Raw genomic sequence first — 12,510 nt, 5'->3', positions numbered from 1 at the left:
TCAATTCTCTTGGTAACCATGCGAATTATCGATTCTCGAACAATGAGACTGAATAGATTTCAATAGAGTGCGGCAAATCTTCTTCACTCGTATTCCTGTCGGTTAAACGTGTTACATATATAAAGGGACTCGAACGTCATTATATGGAATGATCGTAAATCAAATGAACGAAGGTCGATGCACCGCGAACGATAGACGTGAGAACCACGATACCGTTAAACTTTGCATGCTCGTCCAAAGGAAACGCTCAGAAAGCCTACAGCGTGTCCAATATACATGATCATTCAGTTCAAACCTACCAATTAGATTTTACAGCTATCATACAACCGTCTGAAGCACGTATAATAATATTATGAAATATCAATTACACAAGAAACAGTAGCATGGACTCCTGTCAAAACCTAATTCACATGATTTCATTGAATAAGTCTGTATAACAATACACATACATTGTACGTATTAAATAAGTGATACTTTTCATTTGCACGCGAACGAATACGATTTACAGGGATTCACGTGATATCTTGATAATCGTCCACAGTGATCCACGAAAGGAAAAAAGTATTTTTTATAATTATTCTGTTCGTTATAAAGATAATTGTAATTATATATATGTATATACAATTGCAAAAATTGTAATTGGTGCGATAAGTCATTTTTATGTGTTCTATCGTACAGAGAAACTACCGGCTATTATGAATCGTGGGCCCTATACGTACGTATGTATCTGTTCGGCGGGATGGGGACTTTTGGCAAAGGTGGTGAAGTGTGATTACTGTACAGTGACGTTAAGGATCACATCGATGAGGCAATTATTAAATTATTTAGATTATAGGGTACATCGATCATTCGGGTTCATCGTGCCTGATGGTGAGCCTGACTCCCCGCAATCTCTGTCTGAGCAGGCAACACTGACGAACGGAAACAAAGTTACACAAGTAAACGAGAGATTGTATATTTTTTTGTCCTTGTTACGTCTTTCATCAGTCATTTTCAAAGACACTAAATACAGCTGTACGCACGTAGCTTGTCGCGAGGTGCTTCGCGACTTTTTGTGACTTTTAAGAAAAAAGAAGAAAAAAAAGGTTTGGAAATACCGACTCGTGTCCCGGCAAAAGCAAGACCGTGCCACCTCCCGTTCTTATCCACAAGATTGGTGCGCACATTAATTAAAATCTTAATGATTCAAACCAACATCTGATGAGGTGGTGGGTGGGTGGGGGGCAACTTTATATACGCAATGGTACGCATGCACTACCTACGAAATACTGACGTGTTCGGAATTTCTTTCAAATATCTCATACGGCTTCGCCAGTGCTTCAATGGACGAAACTCACCTTTCAAATGTTTGTCTTTTCACGTAGTTGTCGCGCACAAATTCCACTATTTGCTTTTGGGTCTTGCCGCTATACCTGAATGTTAAAGAATAACGTGTAGATTTTTGATTTTTTTTTTCTTTTTTTTTTATGGTATAAATATACCCGTGCTGTACCATTCAGAGATAGATACCTGAATGATGAGCCACGACTGAGCACTCTTGTTTTCTGCCGTACAACACGCTTCACTACGGAACAACGGAAGAAGCCGTGATTCTCGACACACTTCTTCCAAAAGTTCTTGCACTCGTTACGGCCCTCGAAGAAGAACTCGACAGTGTCCTTATAGTAGCCCTGAAGCAGGAAATCGAGGAGAGACAATGAATTTAAGATAACAATGAAAATAATGGATAGGAAGCACTAAAGTTCTTTGAACTTACATAGCCTTCCGGATGCAACTTGATAAGAAATCGTTTCCTTTTGAAACTGATCTTTCTGATCTTCGCCCAGCTGAATGTGTTTATTTTAGTGTAATTTTGGAAAACCACAATGCCCATATGTGCCACGGCCAGATTGAGCGGCACACCTTCGTGATCCTAAAATAGATAAAACAATGATGAACTACGACTTTCTCTGGCAAGAGAAAAAATGTTAGGCAAGAATGAATTATTTATATGAAATAAACCGGACCTTCGCGGGATGCATCTTCATCCCGTAGAGTTCACAGCGTCGTGCAGTTTCCAAAAGATTGACGTCCGCTTCCGCTGGTGATTGTCCCCTGTTAGTCATGATTGATAAATAAAAATTAAGAATATCAACTGACATATTAAACAGGTATTCTAATTATCATAATTCCATTGGAATCCTTACGCATGTTTTTTGTGATTCTCCATTATACGCCGTTCGAATTCTTGATCCTGATGTGGCACGAACTTGAAGACTGACAAATAGGTATGATCCGGATAGTCCTCTACAACGTAGTCACCACATTCAGCTAACAACAGAGAACGATCTTATCAATTTATTCATTCATTTACGTGTAATAATTGCATTCGATCCTTAAACTACGTGACGCTCCATTAAGGAGCCCCATCCAAGGACCAATTGTTATAAAACGTGCACAGTTTTAACAGCTCTTTCGTCACAACCGGTAGAGTACGAGTTATGAAAACCAATGTTTCTACAATGACTCGTGACAATGAGCCAATTGTGCTTAGATTGGCATAATCAAGCCTTCCGTGCCTCTTACATCATTATAGTTTTTTGACGAAAACGTTATCAAGCAATAGTCATATTGGCACTCCATGTAACAATTTGATAACGATTAATATACACTGTCATGCTCTTTTTTTTTAAACATCGATAATCAACATTTAAGGAAATAATTTGTTATATAGATAAATACGAAAATTCCTTACACTGTACGATATAGCTTGCCATCAATGCTGCTGTGTTATCATTACACTGTAACAAGCCTTGGGCTAAATCACGTTTGATTTGCAAGCAGTACAAGTATCTCGTAAACTCCTCTTCAAGTTGTGCAGGATCAGGTGTGTAAAACTTTACGCAGAACCTGAGGAGAGGATCGACCAGCGAGAACCCCACTTGCCTGCACAATGGTTTCTCAAAATCGAGCCAGTACTAGAAAACAAGGAATTTTCTTTTATTGTACATCTCTATTTCACAATTCAGGGGATACTTTAAACTCTTAAAGAGATGTTACCAGAAGACGTACTTTGGTACCGTTCATTTCCTGATATTCGAGTCCAAAATAATCAGCTTCCAAAAGGTGCAGCTGTTTGCAGACTTGATCAAACAGTACCCTGCCCAATGCTTTGGCCTGTAACATAAAGAAAAAGACTTGTCAAGCAAATCGACTGCCAATATATCAGCAAGAGACGTACAGTAGCTTTATTAACCCTTAACTGGCGTCTTGGGTCCCTGGGACTCAGGTTAAATCTTTACATTAGGAGTGTAACTTTCTTGTCATGACACCAGTTAAGGGTTAAGAATTACTCTTGTCCAGAGTAAAATATCAGTGTCCTTTTTACAGGAGGAGTTGAGGAAATCGATATATCGGCCTGCATCTTGCCGCCGACAATATATAGCACATAGTGCACTAAGCGTTAAGATATAGCTGATACATTATGTGCTCTAATAGTTCACCCTCGTGGAAATATTATATAAAGTTTCAGATGGGCTACATGAAAGAGGGTGAATCAGTCAAGGTGAAATGGGCGAACAGCAATTTAGTATTTTAAACTGCGTTACACCAATCGTCGTCAGGGGCGACGACGATGCAGCGTCCGTGGAATCATAGCCATCATGTAGAAGCAATATTGCAATAATGAAGAACATTTTTATCAAATAATATACTATTGGTTTCCAATAATTACGCACTCTCGTCGGCTCGCTCAAGCGGATTTACGTTGCTAAGCATTGGGCTGTGTACGTGCGTTTATGTCTTTTTCTGATTTTCTTATTTTTTTATTTTTGCCTTTCAACCTTGTAGGAAAATATACTCTGTTCACGGTATTATTATTATTTTTCTTTTCAAGATCGTCTTATAGGTTAATTTTTATGTTAAAATTGTAATTAAAGTCTCAGAAGATTCAACCATTCAAAGTGAATGACTTTGTGAAGAACATCAGAAGTGGACTTGCAACCCACACCCCTTGACCTCGATAGTCAATGAGTACGTTAAACTGCCCACGCGGCAATTTACATATAAAGCAATTATTCTAGAAATTAATGTTTTATTAATAGAAAAACTATCAGAATTATCGAAATGTTCATTTGCAATGGGCCAATAATGTTTGTGTAATTTGGGGCACGAAATTGATTGAGTGATTGTGAGAATCTTTGGAAGTAAGTTTTATGTGAAATGTGTAAGTTGGTTTACTCAGTTGTAAGATCTTTTCATTGAAAATGGAAATTTTATCAAGTAAATAAATAATTTTTATCTCTATGCGTTCATTGTACAGGAATAAAAGTGCATAATGAGGGTAACTGATCTAATCCCTATTGGATGAGTGATTAATTGGGAAAGAGTGATATATTTTTGCTCATACATGGCAGTCAATTGATACCTTCGAATCATATCCAATTATACTCTTTGGAAGTCTTATTGAAGCAATAATAGGGCCAATTACTGTCCATTATGGGACTGATAGCATTGTAATATGTCTGAAAGCCAGTGTCTGTAACGCTAGAAAGAAAATCTTTACCAGTTGATTCTAAAGAAGTTTTATGATTTGTATAGTAGGGTTCTGGTGGTGTCTATCGATTATATATAATGATAGTGTTTACTCAACACAAGACAATAATTTTAATATATTTGGTGAATATTATGAAAATATATGTATGTTTTATTTATTCACTTTGTCCAAACATATGATATGCATTAGATAGTATTTCAATGTGGAGTTTCTTATCTACACTCCTTAAAATATGGTAGCATCATTCCTTACATACAGTTTAGTCGCAAGCAATATTAACGATAAGGTCACATACGTGAACTTTTGATAACACTCCGAACAAAGCTTTTTTGTCTGCTTCTCTTAAAGATACGTCACTATATAATTATAAATAGACTAATGATAAGTAAATATATATCACTAACTTTCTATTACTACATAGTGTAAAGGTCTCTAGAATAGCAAAAGGAAATTAAATATAATTTATTACCTGTACTTGAAACATCGTCACAACGTCATCCAACATTTGGACCCGTATAGCAAGCATTTTCCCAGCTTTCCTTGGAGTAGTTGGTGGGGTTCTACTACCACCATCGACACCAGCAGGAGTCGAATGACTGTGAGGCATCTTGGAACCACCACTGTTACCACTCACACTCATCATTCCTATCTCATTCATAATGAACCATTTGTCGTTTTTATTAGTTCAGTATCTCTTCACAAACTTTAATCTTTAATGAAGTGATCGAAATTTCGGAGTCGTGTTAAGAGGTCATCTGGAACAGATAAATCCGATAATTTAGAACACTCACAAAAAAATTAACAATAAAAACTATATCAACACAACATACTACAAATTAAATACAAAATAATATAAAGATGCAGCCCGTTCCTTCAAAGTGACAAATCATTAAAGAATTTCTTAGACACTCGCGTCACAACATAAACCAAGTGAAAAAAGTCGCAATAGCACAGCTTACGAATATTATAACACTCATGTAATTACAATGCAAAATAAAGAACAGATCACCCAAGGATTTAGTACATCGCAAATAATCTTCACTCTCCAGTTATCTCAAAACTGGAAATTTATCGTGGCAAAGAGTCCATGGGGAAATCAAAACGTTGAAGTATCACTATATGATAAAAAAACTACACAATAAATATCTACTCAACGCAAGCCGGATTAGATAGTAACACTATAAGCCATTGATGCATGTGTCCTCAGTAGAAACTGGAATAGACTAATATTTTAGGACAGTGACATAAGGAGCCCGTAGGCACAGAAGGGTAGGGTCGTCCCGTTCGTGCATCGTTACAACACCTACTTTACCGTAGTCTGTACTGAAAATGGAAGCCGGCTTCGGACTAAGAATATTCTAAAAATTCTCCATGTGTTGTAAGCAGCCAATTATCATATACTGAACACAGTCGACAAACAGCAAACAGTTAGTTTCGAGAGGGAGTAGTGAAGGTTTGTTAAAACCCAATTAGAACCAAAAGTCCCATCTTTTCGTCTAACACTGGCAGCACGCCCCAAAACACGAAGCAGCCAGTAGAGTTCATTGATCACTGGCGAGGAGGCTGCTGGCTTTAAACTTTACTCCTTACAGCCTCCTGGTTCACGATTATCACCTGAACGGACACTTACGTTCGCGTGTTCACTGCGGGTCGAGCTTCCGTGGGGTTTTAAGAAAATGCTCGACCGAACAGCAAGAAAATGCTCGAGCTCGAACACACCACACACCCACGGAGCACTGCTTGCCCCTACCTATGGACGAATGAAATAGCAGTGGCTCTCCACCACTTTTAAAGCGTGTAGATATATGTCCTGGGTTACCCTCCTCTTCTTGTATCTTCGACGTAACCATTTGTTCTTCCTACGTGACACTCTGTCGGTAAATACATTGAAAAGAACGCTATATTGCGAAGATCAATAGATAAATAGACGTCTTGCACGGTCCAAGGCTGAAACCAATACCATCCTGATATCGGTTGGATATTGGACAGATACTGCTTTGCTGTTCTACATAGTCCAATTGATCTTGTTATCGGCAGCGTATAATCGTTCTCACTGTTTTATCATACGATAAGAGATATGCACACGATAAGATGGTTATTCCATTTGTCTTCAGTCAACACTATGACGTCTACTTAACCACGGTCAGTAAATGGAAGATTTGCAATGACCAAGTATTCATGTATGGAACACTAATTCACCTTTTTAGATTCCCGACAGATGATGCTACTAGTTTTTTTTCATCCCTTGTTGGGAGTCAAGAGATTCGTTAAAGCTTCGCCTTGTTAAATTTCACAATCCTGTAGAAACCATATAACGAAAAATCAAGATCATAGGAATGACATTATCCACGAACTGTATGACGCAAATATATCGTATCAAATATTAATAGGAAAATATACTGATTTATAGATTTTTACACACAGAACATGGTGTAAACATAGCAGTTGCGTCGAACAGCGCAGGAATTAAGTAATAAGTGGAAAAACGTTTCTAGCAGTCAAGAAATGTAAAACGGACGACTTGTCAGAAAGATTCTACATACAATCTAACAAAATGGATTCCACGACGACAGCGGACGACGTACAGTACTTGTATAAAAGGGTAATGGTACGTTAGACTGTGTAAAGCAGCAGTTGTGAATTCACCCCGTAGGTCAAACTTAACAATAGTTTATCGCGATTGGAAAGTCATCGATCATCTATCGTAATTGGCCCAATGCCCAGTGGTGATGTTGTAAAATTTGAACATGTGATCGATCGGTCTCGCTCGAGTGAAATTGGTCTGTGCGAATCCAACATGTCGATATGGCAATAACAAATTCATACTGCATCCTTAGATATGGATGTACTCTCAAAGTATACTTAAACTCTGTATACTCCCGTGATAACATGATAAGAATGAACTAAAAGTTCTTCTTTGTGACATTGACTGGTTCATTAAAAATCTAATGATATCAGAAATGTCGAATTCGAATTAAATAAATCCACAACACATCACTACGTGTGAAAATAAGCAAGTGTATCTCGATGTGCAGAATTAAAAAATTCATGTATAAAATTAATGAACGTCCATAAGTGACCCCCAATTGTACAAATGAACTTATGTTCCTGTTACGCTCTGTCAGTTGTGGTTGACAGCTGTCATTTTAAAATCACGCCTAAAAAAATTGCATAATAAGTATTTCTAGACGCTTCAACGCGGACGATACTCCAGTGCTACACTTACTACAATTCAAATTCTGACCGTAACGAATCGCCATGACGATTGGGGAGAGTTTTAAATGGGGATGTAATTTTAGTACCGCCCCAATTCTAACAACGAAATGTACTTGAATTTTTTTTTTATTATAATTCAAACTGCAATATTTTCGCAAAGTCGTATCCACGTATTGCTATATTTTATTGTGGGAAATACCCACGTGGGGTTCATAGAGAATTTTGAATAATTCACTTCAGTATTAATGACCCGCTTACACGTAGTCTTATATACAATAAGTAAATATTTTATTACTGCATTGTAATTAGCTGAACGAATTAGCCTTTGACTTACCCAATATACAATTTTATTTAATTTCTATTTATACCCTGAATTTATTATCAGCCCCTATAAACGACTTGCGATATAGCTACACTATGTATCGTAACATTGAATTAATCCAATCTAGTACACTTAACTCTGCACACTCTGTCGGCAGTGATTGAACGAATACGGACGCCGGTGCACAGATGGTACGCGGTTTTGGGTGACCAATGACTTGGAGAATTCGCAAACGAGAAACTCAGCCAAATTGGATGGCCGAACAAACCCTTAATTGGCAAACAAAGATCTTCTTGGTGAATGACGAAGGCTCGTATACAGGGAGGATACAATTGTCAAATATTGAAAGCCGTGAGTGACGCTGCATTAAAAAGAATATTAAAAAAATAAATAATGCAATATGAAAAATTAAGAAATTTATGTGCACAGGTTCAAGGATTCTCCCGAGGATATAATGGACGAAATAAAAGCAGATAGATGGACGATGCAAAAAAAGTAAAAATTATTATACTCACTAAATTAAATCGTCCCCGTACTTATCCTGAGAGACGGCACTAATAACGTGTGGCTTCGTGCAGATGTCTGAGAAACAGAGGCAATTTTTAAGCAGACTGAAACTCAATCCCGTTACACAAGATAAACATGGAGAGTTGACACCTACTACGTAGAATAATGCGTCAGTCTATGCGTGAGTCTATTCTGATTTTATTATTTATGGTTTTATTAGTGTCGGGTATAAAGTGAACTTTTATAATTCCTGAATGTCTCTGTATATAATTTTGCTTGATCGATAGTTATAAGTTGTTTCGGTAATGAATTATGTAGATTATACATTTTTTATTTCACCATAATCATTGAATCACGTATTACTTTTGACAGGTTCGAATGATTTACTTAGTTTACTACAGGCCTATTGGACGTCGGACCATGTTCCTATTGACGATTCAACAACTATTTCATATAATTGCTACGAAGTAGCAACTAGACCTAACTATATCTAAGACAAACTATATCTCCAGACTGAACTATATCTAACTTCACATTTCTAAATACGTCTGGAGAACTGGCAACAATATTTTGATAATATTTTCGACCTGCAACAAATTATTTCTAACATGGATCATTCTACTAAAGTAACTATACGTAGATTATGAATACTTACAACGTGGAATGCATAAGAAATGTGTGGATCAGTATTTATTGAAAGCGCTGCTATCCCTTGTCACACATGAAGCTCGCCTGTCGGTCCAGTAATATAATATAAATTACAAGATAACTTAAACAAAAGATTTACTCGACCGTACCAATCCACATAAGAAGTCACCCCAATTCGCATTAATCCTGAAATCATCCACTAGACGAATTTACGATCCAAAACAAAATGACTTTCGTCCGTCCCACCATTCTATTTCCAATTGACCATATATATATAGGCATACCAATGATATAGCCATCAATATCGAATATTATATATACGAGTATACGAGCAGTAACGTAATCTGTAATAAATTCATATTTCCATTTGTATCAGCGTCCACGTGAAAAGCCAACAAATCGTAAAGTAGGCAGAACCAGTTCCACCATATTCGCAACAATGTTCCAATCATTGACGATTGTATCCAACCAACTGTCGATAGGGTCAAGTTAACGAGGGAGTGACCAGTGGTCAATCGATTTACCAGCACAGCAATAATCGGAGCAAGACGGCCGATAGGGGAAACTTGAAATGTTTTTCCAAGAGACACGAAACACCAACTGGAATTACGTACGAGTAAGCATTGCGTACTTGTCAGCATGTATGTAATTTATGCATGTTTATTTTACACAGTGGGATAAGCGTATAAGTCTAGTATAACACTGGTCAGACATGTTTGTCCAGAAGATGGACCCAATGCTTTTAACTATCACGGATGGACACGCACTCGACCACGTATTCCTAAGGCAGAAATAATTGAAGTGAAATAGAGAACAAATATTTATTATATGCATGCACCATGGCCACGTGTATTTATAAAACACAGAGTTCTACAAAAAAGTATGCATGAGCTGTCAAAAAAAAAAGTGAGTTAAATATATATCTTGAAGATGCAAAATATGCATGCAATATGTAGTGCGATATCTATATGTGTTAGACAAAAATATAAATTATTGTTATTGTTGTTTCAGATCCGAGTAATAATAAGGCTTTAATCAGAATTGCCAGGACTGAAGAAATATGGCTTTTTCAATTAAAGCGAAAACTCCTGTAACCTGTTTTAGGGATTCTAATAAAGGTGTCTAATTTATTTATAAGACCTGTACGAGCTGTTGACATTTAAGGTACGTACACAAATTTGTACCAAGCGTTACGTTCATCGGTAATGTAACGCATCTTATCGCCTATTGACTGTTACAGTTACTTGCAAATCGGCCGCTGTGGTTTCTGCCATGAAAACGACATAAAGAAACCAAAGAGTAGCCAGTGCGCCCGACGCGTTTCCTTAGCGGGACACGCGCTTTCGATTTACGCCACGCGACGTCAGCACGTGAAGTCGCGTGCGTACCGGAAGCGCACTAGGACACGTGGGCTCCGTACACTTCCTATGGAATAACATCGCTGATAAGTCATCAATATTATGACCCGCGTAAAATTCAAATGGATTCTCGACGTGAGTCACTGTGAGTAGGAGAATATTTTTTTTCTCGACACTTTCCAGAACGCCATTAGCCATTGTGAACGAAGCTTGCCGGACGTTTTATTCGTTGTACATTGTAACGAAGGGTCGTGCGTCTCCGGAGCCATTATCGTTCCTACGGGGAAAAAAAGGAGCGTTCACAAGTGGCGTTTACGCGAAACAAAATTTTGTACACTTCTTTTTCAGAGTAATTTGATCGATTTTTTTCTTCATAAATCTCAACCTCCAGACCGTAGCACTTTTCTTTGAGTTTTCCCAATTTTTGATATACTTCAGCGATACATTGTTTATTTGAATAAGTAACCAAAGTGTAGCAACCCATTCCGCGCCTATACATATAAAGATTAGGTCTAGAGGGTAATATGAAAAAAGGGCATGCAATGTTTTTTGGTAGTTTTTCATAAACTTTATATGTATGTATCGTCTCTCTCTTGTGTGCATTACATATTTTTATACTGCTTATTAGTATTTATATCTATATATTTTTATTGTGTTCAGGTGCTGAAGTCTATACGAATGAGTATCAAGGTCGTGTCCTGAGGTAATCTTGAATGACGCAGATACGACTCCAGGTGATGAGAAATGCATCCACAGTCTCATGCGTATGTGCACGCTTAAGGATATGGGGGGTCCCTTTTAGAATTGGCAACCAGGTGTGCATACCGGTACTTTAATCCACGTGGTAGATTGCCAATGAATTCGATGCCTTTTTACTCCACGTGAACTGGTTTTCTTTCTTTTCAATTTAAATTGCACAAATATCATTGCTCGTGCTAATAATAATAACACGTACTTGACAGTCTATGCAAAACTGAAGAAAAATATAAAATTATTGCGTAGCCAAAAGATTTTGTTTGTTTTAATACGAATTTAAATATTCTTTAATTTCATGTAGGAATTATATGTATTATGGGACGTTGTTCTTTATGATTTTGCATAAGACGAGACTGTTGTAATTTGCTAACAGTGTAATTTGCTAACAGTGACACAATTTTGGCATATTTTCCCATCTCCATCGAATCCCCAAGTGCAGATGGGAGGCTTGTCCCGGGTGCGAAGCCAGATTTCACTTTCTTAAGGGGGGAGATTGAAAAGGGTGCTCCTTACTCCCCTCTGAAAAACTAGGGAACCTGTGGGAACGTGGCTGCATAAAGAGCAGGCATCGGAAGGAATTACATAATGCAAGGAAGTCGGAAGAAACATTTTTAAGGGGTGCCACAATTCGGGCCACATGCGACTCAACACTGGTTAAGAATAGCCAATGGGGAAGGCCACGTGATCTACTTTTTCTCTACTCTTTCCCTTTCTTTTTTTGGACTTTTATTATTTTAAAAGAAGTGTGCAGGACGTGTGTAGATTTTTGAGATATGATTAGGGACAAGGCCAACCCTGTAACCTTTATTATGTTTTTTTATCAAACACGCACTGACATAACAATTAGTATTAACTAACACGGTTTAAAAATATTTAATTAAGCCACTGCTCCCTTATTGTTGATTATTTATAATTAAGTAAAAATAATATATCCGTTAGTTTATAAAAAATTTGTAAATAAGATAAGGAATAATTAAAAATTGTTATTACAAATTTGGTTAACTCATGAAAAACCTACATAGATATACAATGCAATGTGATAGGCAAGAAGCAAAGTAAAAGAAAGTCATTGTCACTACCATAAGCGGTAATTTCGATAAAATTCTTTTTAGTTTCCACGAAATCGTCATACTTTGCAAAAAAATATTTATGCGAATTATTCTAATTTT

General features: G+C 37.2%; 1 protein-coding gene and 1 long non-coding RNA gene across 9 annotated transcripts in view; one reads left to right on the top strand and one right to left on the bottom strand.

The window, feature by feature from the left end:
• The window catches only part of LOC107270827 (FERM, ARHGEF and pleckstrin domain-containing protein 1), a 33,006-nt gene extending 24,298 nt beyond the window's left edge, over positions 1-8,708 (bottom strand). For 3 of the 7 annotated variants that reach the window (XM_015746165.2, XM_025088126.1, XM_025088127.1), the window contains exons 1-9: positions 6,165-6,320; positions 5,004-5,289; positions 3,052-3,156; positions 2,735-2,957; positions 2,187-2,310; positions 2,007-2,094; positions 1,757-1,912; positions 1,510-1,670; positions 1,338-1,412 (exon numbers count right to left, since the gene is read on the bottom strand). In XM_015746165.2, the coding sequence (XP_015601651.1) occupies positions 1,338-1,412; positions 1,510-1,670; positions 1,757-1,912; positions 2,007-2,094; positions 2,187-2,310; positions 2,735-2,957; positions 3,052-3,156; positions 5,004-5,192 (1,121 nt within the window). In that variant the 5' untranslated portion in view covers positions 5,193-5,289; positions 6,165-6,320. Of the gene's footprint in view, positions 1-1,337; positions 1,413-1,509; positions 1,671-1,756; positions 1,913-2,006; positions 2,095-2,186; positions 2,311-2,734; positions 2,958-3,051; positions 3,157-5,003; positions 5,290-5,519; positions 5,537-5,558; positions 5,808-5,846; positions 6,135-6,164; positions 6,321-8,587 lie in introns of those variants that run through there. The other 4 variants (XM_025088123.1, XM_015746166.2, XM_025088125.1 and 1 more) reach the window with 4 other exon arrangements.
• On the top strand, positions 3,866-12,334 carry LOC112494820. 2 transcript variants are annotated; one of them, XR_003060681.1, is made up of 9 exons: positions 3,866-4,011; positions 8,230-8,423; positions 8,502-8,760; positions 8,952-9,205; positions 9,604-9,843; positions 9,901-10,133; positions 10,239-10,391; positions 10,468-10,730; positions 11,246-12,334. It is a non-coding gene; the product is annotated as an uncharacterized LOC112494820 (long non-coding RNA). The 2 variants fall into 2 exon arrangements; XR_003060680.1 differs by lacking the exon at positions 3,866-4,011 and adding an exon at positions 7,055-7,142 and having other exon boundaries at positions 9,604-10,133.
• Positions 12,335-12,510: the final 176 nt, after the last annotated feature.

Source organism: Cephus cinctus, unplaced genomic scaffold (genome assembly GCF_000341935.2).
Source record: "Cephus cinctus unplaced genomic scaffold, Ccin1 Ccin1_scaffold0839, whole genome shotgun sequence".
Lineage (NCBI taxonomy): Eukaryota > Metazoa > Arthropoda > Insecta > Hymenoptera > Cephidae > Cephus > Cephus cinctus.
This window is presented reverse-complemented; position numbering and strand designations above follow the sequence as displayed.